We start from the raw sequence: 16,097 nt of genomic DNA on the forward strand, positions 1-16,097 counted from the left end.
TGGTGGCATTTGCAGCAAGGTTGTGCTGTTGCAACAGTTGTACAAAGGAATTGTTCCAGAACTCCTTACGCCTCTCTCGGAGCTGAGGTGAGAGGGAGATCAGGTGATGCTCTTTCATAGTGGTTGGCTGTGCAGTGGTTAGTAATATCTGATGAGCAGGAGTGCTTTCCTCCAAGATCCAGAAGGAAGTCATGAGGAGGAGGCAAAAGAGGAAAACAATGAAGAAGGCGATTGTCTTTGATTTGTGCATATTGTCAGTCTTTGGGTTCCTGTAGTGGGTATTTCCGGCTGCTTCCATCATCTTCTTATCTGGCGCTTCCATCATCTTCTTATCTGGCGCTTCCATCATCTTCAAGGTGCTCGGTAGCGGGCAGAACCACAGACTTTGTTTAGCTTCTCTCCGGGTAACCCTTGGTGGTGTTTGGGTCACCGTTCTGAGATTTAACTTAGTCCGTGGTCTACTTAGCCGAAGCTCCCTCCTTTTGACGCAGGAAATTCCCTTCCCTGGTTGGCACAGTGGGATCAGGGAATTTTGCAAGTTTAAATGCCTCGGTATCGGGATAGCAGTTCAGCGATGGTCGATCCTTGTTCAGGAGCTCTTCTTGGTTGTCGATGTCTTCGGTGGTGGCCAGGGTCGAGGAGACCTTCTTGCAGTGGTGTGCGTGCAGCCAGTGCCGCTTCCCCTCCACTCGAAGAGCCATCCGGGTGGTGATTAGTACGTGCCAGGGGCCCGTCCACCGGGGTTCCAGACTCTTCGCCCGTTGAAAATTCCGGACTAATACATAGTCCCCCGGTTGGATGTCATGGCCCGGACCCCTGGAAGCATCGGGGATGGCTTGCTGCACCTGCTGATGAATGACAGACAATGTTTTTGTTAATTTGTACAAGTAATCAGACAGCAGGACGTCCGGGACGTCATGAATGGAGGTCGGCTTGGGGGCAGTCCAAAGGTTCATTGGTCGCCCGAATACAACCTCATAGGGGGTCAAATGGTGCTTAGTGGGAGTGGAGCGCATTTATAGCAATGCCAGTGGGAGGGCATCTGGCCATTTAAGTCCTGTGGTGGCCACTATTTTTGACAATTTCAGCTTCAATGTAGCGTTGTGTCGCTCCACCAAACCAGCAGATTGGGGGTGGAAGACCGCATGGAACCTCTGCCTCACACCCAACCCCTTCAAAATTAGCTGGATAACTTCTGCTACGAAGTGGGGGCCGTTGTCGCTCCATAAAATTCGACAGAGGCCGTAGCGAGGAAAAAACTCTTTCAGTAGTACTTTGGCAGTAGTCATGGCAGTATTATCAAGCTTTGGCATCTCTCTAGCTGAATGTAATCCATCTGGAGGACCTCAAAGGGGTGGTCGGGGACCCCAAACCCTCCCCGGGGCACTACAGTTCCTTTCCCGGGGTTATGTTATTTATGTTATGTTATGTTATTTATTTTTTTTGTATAGCGCAACGGTTACTCAAAAAGAGAATCCCGGCGCTTTAGGTAAGGTGAAACAGGTTTCAAAATAACACAACACAGATAAAAACAGTTCAAAAGTCCACAAAAGAAACAGGGCTACAGGCAAACCTATTGAGAAAACAGCCAGGTTTTGAGGCCTTTCCTAAAATCAAGAAGAGTAGTCGCCCCCGCAAAGGGAGCGGTAAGGAATTCCACATCTGTGGGGCCAGCAGACTGAAGGAGCGGCCGCCTAGGCGAGCCCTCTTCACACGCGGAACAGCCGCAAGAAGTAAAGATTCCGACCTCAACGCGCGAGTAGGATGGTAGAAAGTGAGTCTCTTTTGAAGATGTTTGGCTCCCACCGCATGGAGAGCTTTATAGGCCAAGGTCAGAGCCTTAAAGGCAATCCGTTTGCGGATGGGTAGCCAGTGTAGCGTCGCCAACAACCCAGAGGCGCTGGTGCGTCTACTTAGGCCAAAGATGGCCCTGGCCGCCGCGTTCTGTGCCACTTGAAGCCTCTGCAGCAAATACTCTGGCAGGCCCAGGTACAGACTGTTGGCATAATCCAACCTGGAGCCTATCAGGGCCTGCACCGTCAGCCTCCTGTGATCCTCGGACAAGAGAGGCAGAAACTTCCGCAACATTTTTAGCAGGCCGAAACAGGTGCCGGTTACCCCCAGAATCTGGGCTTTCATCGTCAGCCCCTTGTCCATCTTAACCCCCAGGTTTTTAGCCATGGGAGAAGAGCCGGACGGAGGGAACATGTCGATGGGCCACCAGGCCTGCCAGCAGGGCTCCGAATCGCACCCGAAGAAGAGAACCTCCGATTTATCGGAATTGCACTTGAGGCTGTGCAGTTGGAACCATGCGAACACAGCCCCAAGGCAATTCTGGATACTCTCCCCGTCAAAGTCAGCCCCCCTCTCACATGAGAAGAGGAGCTGAGTGTCGTCGGCATACGACACGATCCGGGCACCAAAAGACTCCGCCACCGCCGCCAAAGGGGCCATATAGATATTAAAGAGGGTCGGGCTCAAAATAGAGCCCTGAGGGACCCCGACTCCCAAAGGCGGCATTACAGCGGTGTCAGATGATGTCCAGATCGTTTGCCGGCGGCCGGCCAAGAAGGAAGAAAACCATTTGAGCACCGTCCCCCGCAGGCCAATCTCAAAGAGTCTTGCGAGCAGGCCCTCATGGGGGACGGTGTCAAAGGCCTCCGACAGGTCCAACAACACCAGCATGACTTTGCCCCCGGAATCCAGCACCCCTTTGATGGTTTCCGAAACCTCAAGGAGCGCGGTCTCGGTGCTGCGGTTTGAGCGGAAGCCTGACTGGGAGTCGTGCAAGATCTCATGAGACTCCAAAAAATTGGTGAGCACCGACTGAACGTGCTTTTCCAAGATTTTTACAAAAGCCGGCAGCAGCGAGATAGGCCTGTAATTGGCTGGAGCTTTCGGGTCAAGTCCCGGCTTTTTAAGCAACGGGATGACCATTGCCTGCTTCCATGATGGCGGCACCTCTCCCGAACTCAACGAAAGGTTGAGAAGAGGGTGAGCCAGCGGATTAACCACCTCCGCCAATTTACCCAGAAGCTTAGCTGGGCAGGGGTCAAGCGGAGACCCAGATTTTAAATTGCCCATGAGCGCAAGGGAGGCGGAGGCTGGCAGAGATGGAAACTCAGCCAATATGGCGCCCTGCATGACTGGGGGGGGCATACCTGCCTCTGGCACCGGCAGCGTGACCGGTCCACTCGAAGGAAAGGAGTCCTGGATGAGTTTGATCTTGCCTGTAAAAAAGCACGCCAGATCTGCTGCCCAGGATTCTACAGGGCCCTCTTCCAAGACGGTGGTCCGGGGTGAGATGAATTCTCGAACGATAGTAAAAATCTCCTTACTGGAGTTCAAAGCTGCTTCGATTCTCCCCGCGAAATAGGCTTTCTTTTCGAGGCGGATGTCGCGGTGGTAAGCTTTAACCGCCGCCTTATAGGCAGACCTGTCCTTGCTGTCGTAATGTGCCCGCCAGGCCCTTTCGGCTACCTTGCACTGCTGCCGCGTAGCCCACAGAGCCGAGGTAAACCAAGGGGCCGAGACCCGCTTAGATGTCGGGCGGGGGGGCAGAACAGGGGCCAGGTCATTCAGCCTCTCCGTCAGCCACTTTTGCAGGGCCTCCAAGTCGCTTTCTAACTCGCCAGACAGAGGGCAAGGGTGAGTCACAGCAGCCTGGGCTAGCATCTCAGGGGTCACCCTGCTAAATGCTCTACAGGCTCGTCCCCTCTGCTGTGGGACAGGGTTCAACGCCCTAACCTTGCCACTGATTACAAATTTGGCAAGCCAATGATCCGACCACAGGACCGGGAGAATCTCTCCGGTTGTGTTGCAAGCAGATAAGGCACTGCTGAACCAGACGTTTGGCTGAGTCGGGGATTTTGTCGTTGTGCCAGACTTTGGAAATGAGCTCGACCATGGGGGCAGATCCTATATGTGCGGGGGAGTGTGCCATAGTCAGTATGGGGATCAGGTATGAGTCAGGCAGCAACCATTTGTTCGCATCCTTTGTCCGCCAGCGGCCTTCATCGTCCTTCAGACCCACCCGTGCCCACTCAGTCAGTTCGTGAGGTGTGCTGTCCGACTGGATGTCTCTAATCGTCTCCCTAGCGTCATTCCATTTCTCTGCTTGCGACCTGGTCACATACATGCGTGTCGTTGTCCTATTTTCAGCTGTGGTTCGTGCAGTGATATCGGCCAGCGCATTTCCTTGTCCGACTAAGTCCGTCACCTTCTTGTGTGCCTGACACTTGATCACTGCTAACCGTTTGGGGAGTAGTACTGCTTCGATCAGGGCAGAGACTAGATCCCCGTGGAGGATGGGTGTGCCGTGGGACGTCAGGAATCCCCTTTCCCTCCATAAGAGCCCAAAATGATGAACCACCCCGAAGGCCTACTGGCTATCGGTGTATATGTTCGTTGTGATTCCTGCTGCTAGGATGCATGCTCGTGTCAGGGCAATCAGTTCCGCTGCCTGTGCAGATCGTTGTGTAATGCGGGCTGTTTCTACTACAGTTCGGGCCGTGGTGACTGCATAGGCAGCTGAAGTGGTGCCATCGGGAAGTTTGATGCAAGAGCCGTCCACCCACAGCTCTCCGTCAGGGTCAGGAAAAGCCGTGTCTCTGAGGTCAACCCTACTTCTAGTCTGTTCGTCCGTGAGGGTCACACAGTCGTGTACAGGGGGCACATTGGGATCGTTCTCTGGTAGGGGTAACAAAGTTGCCGGGTTCAGTGTGGTGCATCTTTTCAGAGTGATGTGGGGTGCGAGCAGAGTCAGTTCATATCCAGTCAGTCGGGCACTCGTCAGGTGTTGCGTCTTGGTTTGGTTCAGGAGGGTGTCAACCGCATGGGGTACTAGTACCGTGAGGGAATTCGAAAGTACGATCCCCTCACTCTGTCGGATAGAGATAGCAGCGGCAGCTACAGCTCGAAGGCAGGCAGGCAAGGCTCTGGCTACGGGGTCAAGAGTGGCAGAGAAGTGAGCGCACGGTCTTTGCTTTGGGCCAATGGACTGGGTCAGGACAGATAAAGCGCACCCCTCCCTTTCGTGAGTGTAGAGGGAGAAGGGCTTTGTGTAATCTGGTGTTCCCAGGACAGGTGCTGAACAAAGGGCATTCCGCAACTCTTCAAAGGACGTTTGGCATTCGGGGGTCCAAGGGAGCGGGAAGGGGACATCTTTGGTCAACAAGGAAAGTAGGGGTTTTATTATGAGGCTGAAATTTGGTAACCACTGTCTGCAGAAAGAGGTTAGACCCACCAAAGAGCGGACTTGCTTTTGGGTTTTTGGGATGGGGGTGTCTAGGATAGTTTGGATTCGATCGGGCGTAAGTTTCCTCACTTCTTTGGACAGGAGATGGCCTAGGTATGTCACTTGAGGCTGGCAGAACTGCAATTTCTTTTTAGAGACTTTGTGGCCATTCTCTGCCAGAAAGTGCAAGAGTTGGACAGTGGCTGTGATTGCAAGTGGGGTGGTGTCGGCCGCCAAAAGGATATCTTCGACATATTGGATCAACACCACTCCATCTGGTAGCTGGATGGCATCCAGCTGTCTTTTGAGGGCCTGGCTGTAAATGCTGGGACTTTCAGTGTAGCCCTGGGGAGCTCTACAAAATCGGTACGAGCGGGATTTTAGGGTGAAGCCAAAGAGATAATGGCTGTCTGGGTGGATGGGGATAGAGAAAAATGCATTTTTTAGGTCAATGACAGTGAAGGTGGTGGCGGTGGACGGGATGAGGGTCAGAATGGTGGTGATGTCTGAGACTACAGGGTACTGGGGTACAACCACTTTGTTAACCTCCCGCAGGTCGATGATGAAGCGGTATGCTTTCTCATCTCCCTCGCCTTGCTTCTTAACAATGGGTAGGATAGGGCTGTTGCAGACATTGCTAACTACTTCTTCGACCACTCCTGCATCTACCAGAGACTGAATGATCGCTACCAGTGCCTTCTCGCCCTCGGGCGATATCCGATACTGTGGGAGTTTCGGGAGTATTGCGTCTTGTCTTACCGTTATGTGTATAGGGTCAATCATCATTCGTCCCACATCAGAGTCATTTTTGGCCCATAGGTACGGGGGCAGGGTGTCGAGCAAGGACAGGTCAGCATCAGTTATGGAGTACATGTGTCGTGCTGGGCAGGATTTGGTCATGCTCGGGTTGTCGTACAGGATGACTTGGACTCCATCTGGGGAGCACCTAATGGTAGCTCGAAAATGCTTTAGTAAATCAATGCCCATAATGGCGTCAGGGGAGTTGGAGGAGAGCAAAAATGTTGTGTCCATGAGGTTGTTTTCTAGGTCAAAGGAGATAGGTACAGACAGGGGGTTAGTGGAGGGCGTCCCATCGAAACCTATCGATGTAATGTGTGAGCCAGACAAGGGTGCCCTTGGAATCAGTCGTTTTGATAACACACTACGTGTCGCCCCAGTGTCTACCAAAAATGGAGACTTTGTACCCAGGACCTTAGCGGTGACGTAAGGACCTTGCTGGTCAACACAGAGCTCGACTGGATCCCTCCCTTGCCCCTGGCAGTCCTATGCAAAGTCGGGGGCATTCTCGCTGTCGGATAGTTGATACTGGTTCTGTCGGGGACGGTCAAACGTGTTCGATCTCCCTGGTCTGTCGTTGTTGGTGTCATTTGTGCCCTCGTCCCTGTCCCCTATTTCTCGGTCCACCCGCTACGTCCTTGGGGTCCCTATTTCTGTTCATTTCTAACAGAACCGGACACTGGGATTTCCAATGGCCGAATCCTTTGCAGAAGGCACACTGGTCCTCGCTAATGTCTCTACGTCTGATATGGGGTGTTGGGGTGTGATCTTTAGGAGGTGGATTTCTAGGGGTGGTTGATTGGTAGTTCCCCCTGTGGGGTTCTCTTCCGACCGCTTGTATCTGGGCTATCATCACCCTTTCTTTCAAATCTTTCTTCTTTCTCTCGGATGCCCTATCACTCTCATTCTTTTGATGTTCGTAATATTGAGCCATCTGAAGGATAGCTGCGGGTTTGGAGGCCCCCCAACTACTCTCACTCGTCTGTAACTTTTGGGAGACCTCTTGTGATAGACCCTTTACATAATTTTGTACAAACAGGTGTTGTCTGGTGGCGGTGGCCATGTCTTGGCCACTGTAGTCGGAGAACACCGTCTCAAATCGGGAGAAGTATTCCGATACGTCTTCCTGGGGTTTCTGACGGCAAGCCGTGACTATCGACCAATCTACCTTTTTCTCTGGGATTAATGTCTTTAGCTTCTGAACTATTTTGTCTGGGAGTTCCAGTACGTCTTTTACAGGTTTCCGTCCGGGCTCTCGCTGTCTATCTAGTTCACCGAGTTGATTCCAGGTATGTCCGAACAGATCTGTGTGGTCAGCTTTCCGGATTTGCTTCCACACGTCAGCCGGCAGACATAACCCGAAAAACAAGTCAATGTCCGCTAAAGTCATTATCGTCGAACCCAAGGCTGTGCCTAATTCGGTATAAAATGCTGTCGGGTTCTTTCTTAAATCGGGCAGGGTTTGCCTAAAAGTTAAGATATCTTGTCGATCCCAGGGTTGATAAACCCAATTGTACACAACCCTCCCCTTTGCATCTGTGTGGTTGATATCGTCGTTTGTTCCCTGACCTCGTGGCAGAACCCAGTAAGGGGCCGCTTCTCTGATAGGCATCATAGTGTTGGCTACTTCTAATGATGCCTCGGTCGTTTCAGGGACCGTAACCTTGACTTCGGGTTTTTGTTCCGTAAGGTGGCGGAAGACTTCAAGCGTTTGCATGAAGAGGTCCGTCACATCGTGTTCAGTCCCATCTCCAACACCGACCTTTCTATATAAAGTTGTCAATATAGCGGGGCCCTTATTCCGATACCTATCCTCATATGCGTTCAGGGTGTGGTAGCTGAATCGTAAAATGAAATGCCGTCTGTGGCTACCGGCATGTGAATTGTGCATATCCATCGTGTATTCTTCGCTCTCCTTCCGTTCTACTAGTGTCTTCACTATCTTGTCAATCCCATCCCGCTCATCTTTGCTCAATCTATTTGGTCTGGCTGGTGGTTGCTTGCTAGCCTCAGGGTCATCTGGTGTCATTACTAATGCAGCCGGTGCAGAGGCCGCAAGGGCCGGGGCACTAGCGCTAAGGTCACTCTCGCTTGTATTTGGAGCTGGTAGGTGCTGTATCAGAGGTTGGCAGGGGGCATATGGAGGGGGCATGTGGATGATTGGAGGACCTAGCAGTAACTCATCGTTCGCCCGTTGTTTGGAGGGCAGCTCAGGGTAGAGCGTAGAGGGGGTCCTAACAGGGCATTGGCCTGTCAACCCTGATTCTTGCTTTTGTGTAGCTTCCTTTCTTTCTTTTATTTCTTCTTCTAGTTGCTTAGCGGCTAGGTGGGCTGCCTTTCGTAATTCTTTCCCTATTTTTGCTTCTCTTTTCTTTCGTTGTTCCGTTTCTTTGCGCCACATGCCGATACTATCGAGCATGGTGGGCGTAGTCTTATTTTTCTGGAGCGCTGCTTCTAATGTTTCTATTTTATGATCATCAAAGGAACCTATCAGTGGCCACTGACTTTCAGGGTCCTTCTTTGTATATTTATGCCATAACTTGTTATAAGCTATAGCGACTAGTCCATGCTTAATGAACATGTCCTTATTAGGGGTACCCTCCAGTGAAGCCGGATGGTTCATCTCTAATAAGCGGTCCGGGCTAAACAGGCTACCAATCAGTGGGGAGAAGATAGGCATGACGGATTACAACGGGGACAAAAGTCTGCACTACCTATCTTATCACTGCATGCAAAGAATAGACAGAATATTTCTATTCTCCGTTGTTTGCAGGCAGTGAATACCTCAAAAGAACCAATATCGAACAGTCAATGTTCGGTCAATCAAACAATCAATGGGGAGAATAAGTAGGCACGACGGGTTACAACGGGGACAAAAGTCTGCGTTACCTACCCTTTCACTACCTGCAAAGAGAGAACCTGTTCTTCCCTGTTTGCAGACAGAGAATCTCCAGAAAACAATCCGCGAACAATAGTTCGGGCCAAACAATCAATCAGTGGGGGAGGAAGATAGGCACGACGGATTACAACGGGGACAAAAGTCTGCGTTACCTATCCTTCGCTACCTGCAAAGAGAGAGCCTGTTAATTCTCTGTTTGCAGACAGCGAATCTCCAAACAAATCAACAAAGAGAGTAATACTAGTATTATCCAAATCAAACAATCATTTCGCAATTTGTCGCATTTACACGACCTTACCCGGACCGCATGGAAAGTTTCCTGTCTTCCGAATCCAGCGCCCGATCGTCCTCCATTCTTCGTGATCTTCGCGGCACTCCTGATGGTTCCCAGTCAGGACCATAAATCACTCGAGAGAGGTCTGTTCGGAATCAGTGAAGTTCGGATGATCGGCTGTCAGACGAGGGTCTATCGGACAGGAGCTCTCCCGATCGTTGCAGTCGTTCACTCTATCTTCAGGACATCTCCCACTGGATCCACGAGTCACCGATGGGTCCGACGTTGGGCGCAAATTGTGGAAAAAGGTAGAGCTGATGGCCTTTTTCAAAGTTGCCCGGCGCTAACCGCCTCTTATACCATTCTAGTTATCAAACAAAGAGGCAGGCGCTGGAGACTGGAAGGCAGGAAACAGAAGTTTTATTCCGACGGAGCAGAACACATCAGATCAGACAACAAGGTATCGTTTCGAGGTGCTCTAACAGCCTCTCTGAGGCCTGGCCTTTTATACTCTGGTTTATGACATGTGAGCATTATTTATTGCAGAAAAGACTCTTTGAAGTATGAGAAGACATCCCCGGAATCCCCGTTTCAGACCCACCCCCACACGTATCCACAATAGAGGTCCTCACCCCACATACAATAGGAGGGGGCTATCACGCAGCTGAGTGTTCCGCCGATTCTTAGGATGTGTGCGCCTGATCGTATCCCAGGGGGTGGGGAGGCCATGATCAATAGTAGCTCCTTTGAAGAGGAGTGACTCCATACAATAGGGGGGCAATAAACTGTATCCCCCGGCTAGGTGATGACCTGGGACCCTTGCGGACAATCGGACTCAGAGGAAGGGGTCATCAAAGGAGAGGTATTCATGAAAGGAATGGTCCGCGCGGACAATCGAGCGCAGAGGAAGAGTTTATCAAAAGAGGGGTATTCATGAAAGGAAAGGAAGTGTTGGTCAGGCGCGGGTGCAACTCCCAAGGACAGAGTCATGCGGAAGGAGAGGGTTTATGACTTGTGCATGTGAGAGCGGGGGCAGCCAGGGTGTGCAGGGGATGCTCGCAGGGTCAGGGGAGCGCGCTGGCGATCGATCGTGAACAGGGAGACCATGGTACCTAAAATAGCTGCCGCGCATATTGTACATGGATGACAAGATGGCGCAGATGATGTTCAGTTCGCAAACTAAAATTCCACATCCCTGCACAGCAAGAGCAGAGAGCGCAGTATCTAGCGCTGAGGGTTGGGTCCTCCTCCCTCTTGCACCAAATGTAACAAGGGATGTGTAGTCCTCTCCCACCCAGGCAAGCAGCAAAATGACCAGCATCCCGTGCAGTGGGAACAGAGAACATGGTAGATGGTCCTGAGGGTTGATTCCACCTCTTCCTCCTTTCTCTTCCACCACCTAGAGCCTGTCCTAGGCAAGCACCAAAGTCACAGGTCAGCCCCCCAGTGACATTAATATATACCCCTCCTAAGATCTTTGTGAAAAAATAGAAACGTTTCCTCAATAATAAATATTGTAAAATTCAGGAAACTTTGGTACATCCAACTCTACAAATCACGTATAGGATTTGATAGTTACAATACTATCAGAATTTAATCACAGATCCACTAATGAGATGAAAAGCCTTCCTACATTAGCCAAATCCAGTTCTCCTTTGACCATTATCCACCTTATGACACAACCTCAATTTCTGACTTTATTGCCAACCCCGTAATTTAGCTTTACAATCCATTGCTGGCCCTGGCCACCAAGCCTGTTTGATGGTGGCATGCCTCAATTACTGCTTTTCTCAATAACCCTACAGTAGACTAGGAAATATTAGCCAACTATGCTATGACAGAACTTTATATGAGCCAGTGGTCGCCTGAGGGGGCCACCAGCAGTCTTTTCTTGGGGCTGGTGACCTTGAAAAATAATGTATGATGAACTTTTCAGATTTTTTTTAAATATGTTACTCTGAAAGTTTTTGAAACAAATGTTATATTGTGCAACTACACACAATTTAATCAAAATTATATTTCATCATTGTATATGAATTCTTGGTAAAACCACAACCAATGGAGGAGGAGCTTCGCGGGCAACCAAGATGGCCGCGTGAGCTCGGAGCTCCGAAGACCCTCCGATCCTCCGAATTAATCCTGCTATCTATCCTGTCCCACACTAGTGAGAGTCTGTCGCTAAACTGCTGCTGATGCGGGACCCGTTCTCTGATAGAAGATCCGAGTTTCCTACGCGGAGGTAAACCGTGTTGAAGATTGGGGATGACGACGCCATAATAGCCTGGCATTACGTGGGCGACGGCGGTGCTGCTACGCGCTGGCAGTCTGGTGAGGTGGAGACTGCCCCGTTCTGCAACAGCGGCCGGACCAGACCACTGAGCGGATTGAAGTGCTGGAGGAGCGGTGGAGGCGAGTACTGACTTCTACCGACGAGGGGCTGCAGGGACGACCGGGTCCCTCTCCTAACCGAGCTACCCCCTTCACCCAACATGGCGGGCATGGGTGATCCGGACAAAGGGAAGCCTAGGGTCAGCAGAAAACCCTCCCTTTCGCAGCCCACTATCTCCGAGCGCTTCACCCTCCCGAAGGGATCGCCTGGTGCCGCAGGCCGTACTAAAGACACGCTGCGAGATGTGTCACCAGATGACTCGGAACCCACCCTCCGGGATGTCATGGGAGCCATTGCGGGCATCAAGGCCGAAATGCATAAACAGCATGAAGTGTTAACGCACAAGGTCGACACGCTGGCGATTGAAGTCAATCTCATCAGAGCCGATCTCAGCAAAACTAATGACAGGGTCAAGTCGCTCGACATAAAGGCGTCGAGTTTAACTTCTGACGTGACTGACCTACAGTCGGAGATTCGGGACCTGAAAGGCACGAACATGTTGTTTGCCCGCAGGCTCGATGATTTCGAAGGACGGGCCAGGCGCCAGAACGTCCGTATCATGGGAGTACCGGAGGGCGCCGAGGAGGATGCTACCGACCTTTTTGTCGAAAACCTAGTACTCAATCACTTAGCTCCCGGTGGACTGAGCAAGTTCTTTTCAGTGGAGCGGGCGCACAGACTTCCTGGAGGCCAGCCGAAACTGGGAGCCTCTCCGCGCCCCATTATTGCCAGGGTCTTCAATTTTAGGGACCGGGACGCTATCCTGCAGGCTTCCAGGAGAGGTGGGCCATTGAAGTTTCAGAACGCTGATATTAACTTTTTCCCGGACTTCACTCAAGCGGTGCAGAAACGCTGGCAAAGTTTCATGGGAGTCAAGCGTAGGTTGAGGGAGTTGGGGATGAAGTACTCCATGTTATTTCCAGCGAAACTTTGGATTGAACATAATGGCCGGGCGGTGTTCTTCGACATGCCGGAAGCGGCTGGGGACTGGCTGGACACTTTGCCTCAACGACGGAGTAAGCCCGAGGACCAGACGGAAGGGGCGTCGGGCAGACCTGATCTTCAGGAGTGAGTGAACTTTCTCGGACTGCCTTCGGTGGATGGGCCTGCACGTGCAATCAGTTGCGGACTATTGTTTTCTATTATTGTTCTTTTTCAGGATCGGGGGATACGGGGGGGGGTAGGCTGTCTCCTTTCTCCTCTGGGGGCTTTTCGTAGAGTAGTTTTTTGGGGCGACAGGCACACTGCTAGTTGGGGGGGCTTTTTAGTCTAATGCAGGGGTGCAGGGTGGGGGGTGGTTGGGTTGATTGTTTCCTTTGTGTTTTTCTTTATTCTTCTTTTTCAAGGCAAGGTGATCACTCTTCTGAATACTATGTAGCGGAGACTGCTCTCTGGGGGGGGGGGCGTGCTTTGATGATGGGGGGTAAGACGTTAAATGTACTGAGTTGGAATGTGAATGGGCTGGGTGATCGCATAAAACGAGGGGTGGTGTTGCAAATGTTTAAAAGGTGTGTTCCCGATGTCATTTTGTTACAAGAAACTCATCTCATTGGCAATACGTGCCACGCACTCAACAGGAAAGGGTTTAAAATGGTGGCACACTTGGGGTTCTCTTCGGGGTCCCGAGGGGTGGGGATTATGGTGTGCATGTCTCTCCCGTTCGAGGTGGAGACTAGTGTAATTGATGATAGAGGAATATACGTTGCCGTCACGGGTAGATGGGAGGGGCGTACCCTGGTTTTGGTTTCTGTTTATGTCCCCCCTGGCTTGCAATCGTCGACCTTTCGAGATCTCGGGAGCGCCATTTTGGGTCTGCCGGAGGGATTGCTCATAGTTGGTGGAGATTTCAATGCAGTTGTATCGGGGACCCTTGACCGTTTTCCATCCAGAGATCTTCGCGGTGCGCAATCTTGGCTCCCTGATTACCTGAATACCATGGGCCCTATTGATTGCTGGAGGCTTCTCCATCCCGCCCAGCGGCAATATTCCTTTCATTCGGGTGCGCACGGTAGCCTCTCCAGGATTGACTACATTTTGGCTCCAGCTGCCCAGGCCTCGGCTGTCTCCGGGGCCCGCTTGATGGCTAGAGGCATTTCGGCCCATTCCCCGGTCTGGGTGTCCTTTGACTTTGGTATTGTGGCAGCCTCTAGGGTAGCGCCGGTCAATCCATGGTACTTTTGCAACCCTAAAACTTGTGACCTCCTGGCCAAAGCCATTGACCTGTATTTTTCCGAGAATACGGGTTCGGTGCCGTCGGCCCTATCCCTATGGGAGGCCTTCAAAACTGTCCTGAGAGGAGAAGCTTTCTCCTTAATAGCCGAGGCGCGCAGACGCAGAGATGAGGATGTGGTGCGGTTGGAGTCAGAGATTGAGGATCTTGATTCTCAACTGGAAACTGATCCGACGCCTGCCCTGTTGCATGCTCTCTCTTTAAAGCAGGCGGAATACCGAGCCACTGCTACTGACGCAGCCAAGGTGATGGGCAGAGAACAGCAAGGGAGGATCTACGACGCAGGGGATAAGGCAGGCAAGCTTATCGCTTGGCTGGATAAGAAGGAGATGGCTTCTCGTGTGGTGCCCGAGGTGCTGGGTGACGACGGGGTGGTTGTCACTGACCCCATCGCTATAGTTGCGGCTTTTGCCGACTACTTCGAATCTGTCTACACGTCGGTTTCTACCTCGACTGAGTCGGACTCGGCTTCTCTCCTTGACGGGATTGAGCTTCCTTGCCTGTCGGATACCGAACGTGACGACATGGACAGGGGCATTACGGCGGAGAAGTGGCGCTCGCGATACGCTCCTTACGATCTGGTAAGGCTCCCGGCCCCAACGGTCTTCCGGTAGAGCTCTACAAGATTAAGGCTGATACCATTGCTGTAACCCGCGACATATGTTCATGGAGGCGTGCGAGGCCGGTGAGCTACCTCTGGATCAACGATTGGCTACTACTGTGGTTATTCACAAGGAGGGGAAGCCCAGAGACCTTTGTAGGTCGTACAAACCGATTTCCCTGCTGAACGCCGAACCTAAAATTTTGGCTAAGCTATTGGCCAACCGGTTGGTGGGTGTGATCGCTGATCTGGTTCACCCGGACCAATCGGGATTTATACCCCACCGCAACACCGCCCTCAACCTTAGGAGGCTCCATGCGGTCATGGCACAAGTTAGCAAACTCTGTGAGCCGACCGTCTTGGCATCGTTGGACGCAACGATGGCGTTTGATTCCCTCGAATGGAATTACCTGTGGGCGGTGTTGACTAAGTTTGGGTTTGGCCCTGAATTTCTCAGTTGGGTTAGGCTTTTATATGCCTCCCCGCTGGCCAATGTTACGGTCAACGGCCGGGTATCAGCTTCCTTTGCTTTGCGCAGGGGCACCAGACAGGGCTGTCCTCTGTCGCCACTCCTTTTTGCTCTCGCGCTCGAGCTGCTTGCTGCTTGGATACGTACCCACCCAGACATTTCTGGGATTAAGTGGTCGCCTGGCTTTGAGGACCGCGTGTCGTTATACGCGGATGATATCCTGCTCTATCTCACCTCCCCTTGTAAGTCCTTGATTGTGGTCTTTGATGTGTTGGGTACTTTTGGGAGATATTCGGGCCTAGTCATTAACTGGTCGAAATCTTACCTTTACGTACTTAGTGGAGAGACCCCGCGTCTTCCCAGGGGCTGTACTATACAGATCGCGAGGCAGGGTTTCAAGTACCTGGGCGTTTATATATCAATTGATGCCCGGTCACGATACTCCAATAATTTGCTTCCCCCTCTTGCGCGCCTTCGGTGCGACGTGGAGGGCTGGAGAAGGCTGCCGCTGTCCCTGCTTGGACGTGCGGCGTTGTTTAAGATTAGGGCTCCCGGTTTTCCGTTTTTACGGATATTTACATATAAATACAGACGGAAATCTATATTTCCTTTGTCTGTATTTATATATAGAAACGGCAAAACACTGGCAAATGTTGCCGCGCTGCCGCTGTCTGCATTCATTTTAAATCCAGTCTTTTGGCGCCCTCGTGTGGACAAATTGGCACATTTCCAGGGCTCCGCCACTCAAGCTCTGCACCACCCAGCTGCCGTTTGTACAGACAAGGTAAGAGGCTTTCCCCTGCCCCCCCATGCCCCAGCATCAGCAGAGGATTGTCTTCCGTCATCATGAGGGGGGGGGTGGGGACTTTTGTTTATTGTGAAATCCCTGTCTGTGCTGAATGCCACAGGGTGCCTTAGTTTATCGCGGTGGTGGAGGGAAAGGGCCCGCCGTCGCGCCATTCCACGATTAATGGCCTATTTAGGATTAACATGCTAAATAGGCCATCAATCGTGGAATGGCGCGACAGCGGGCCCTGTCCCTCCACCACCGCGATAAACTAAGGCACCCTGTGGCATTGAGCACACACACAACAAAAAAGACAGCTGGGGTGACAGATAGAGCCGCTGAAATTATTAGCTGATATCTCACTCATAATTGGTTACCGATTTAGCATGAGTACAGAGCACTTTCAGGACCAGG

The 16,097-nt window shown here is 51.7% G+C and overlaps 1 protein-coding gene across 1 annotated transcript in view; it reads left to right on the forward strand.

Annotated features, from left to right (window-relative positions):
* The first annotated feature begins 14,155 nt into the window (after positions 1 to 14,155).
* Positions 14,156 to 16,097, forward strand: part of LOC147693529 (vomeronasal type-2 receptor 26-like) — a 169,336-nt gene continuing 167,394 nt past the window's right edge. The window contains exon 1 of the mRNA XM_086936047.1: positions 14,156 to 14,407. Within this exon, the coding sequence (XP_086792173.1) occupies positions 14,156 to 14,407 (252 nt within the window). The remainder of the gene's footprint in view (positions 14,408 to 16,097) is intronic.

The sequence above is a fragment of the Lissotriton vulgaris genome, chromosome 8 (genome assembly GCF_964263255.1).
Source record: "Lissotriton vulgaris chromosome 8, aLisVul1.2, whole genome shotgun sequence".
Lineage (NCBI taxonomy): Eukaryota > Metazoa > Chordata > Amphibia > Caudata > Salamandridae > Lissotriton > Lissotriton vulgaris.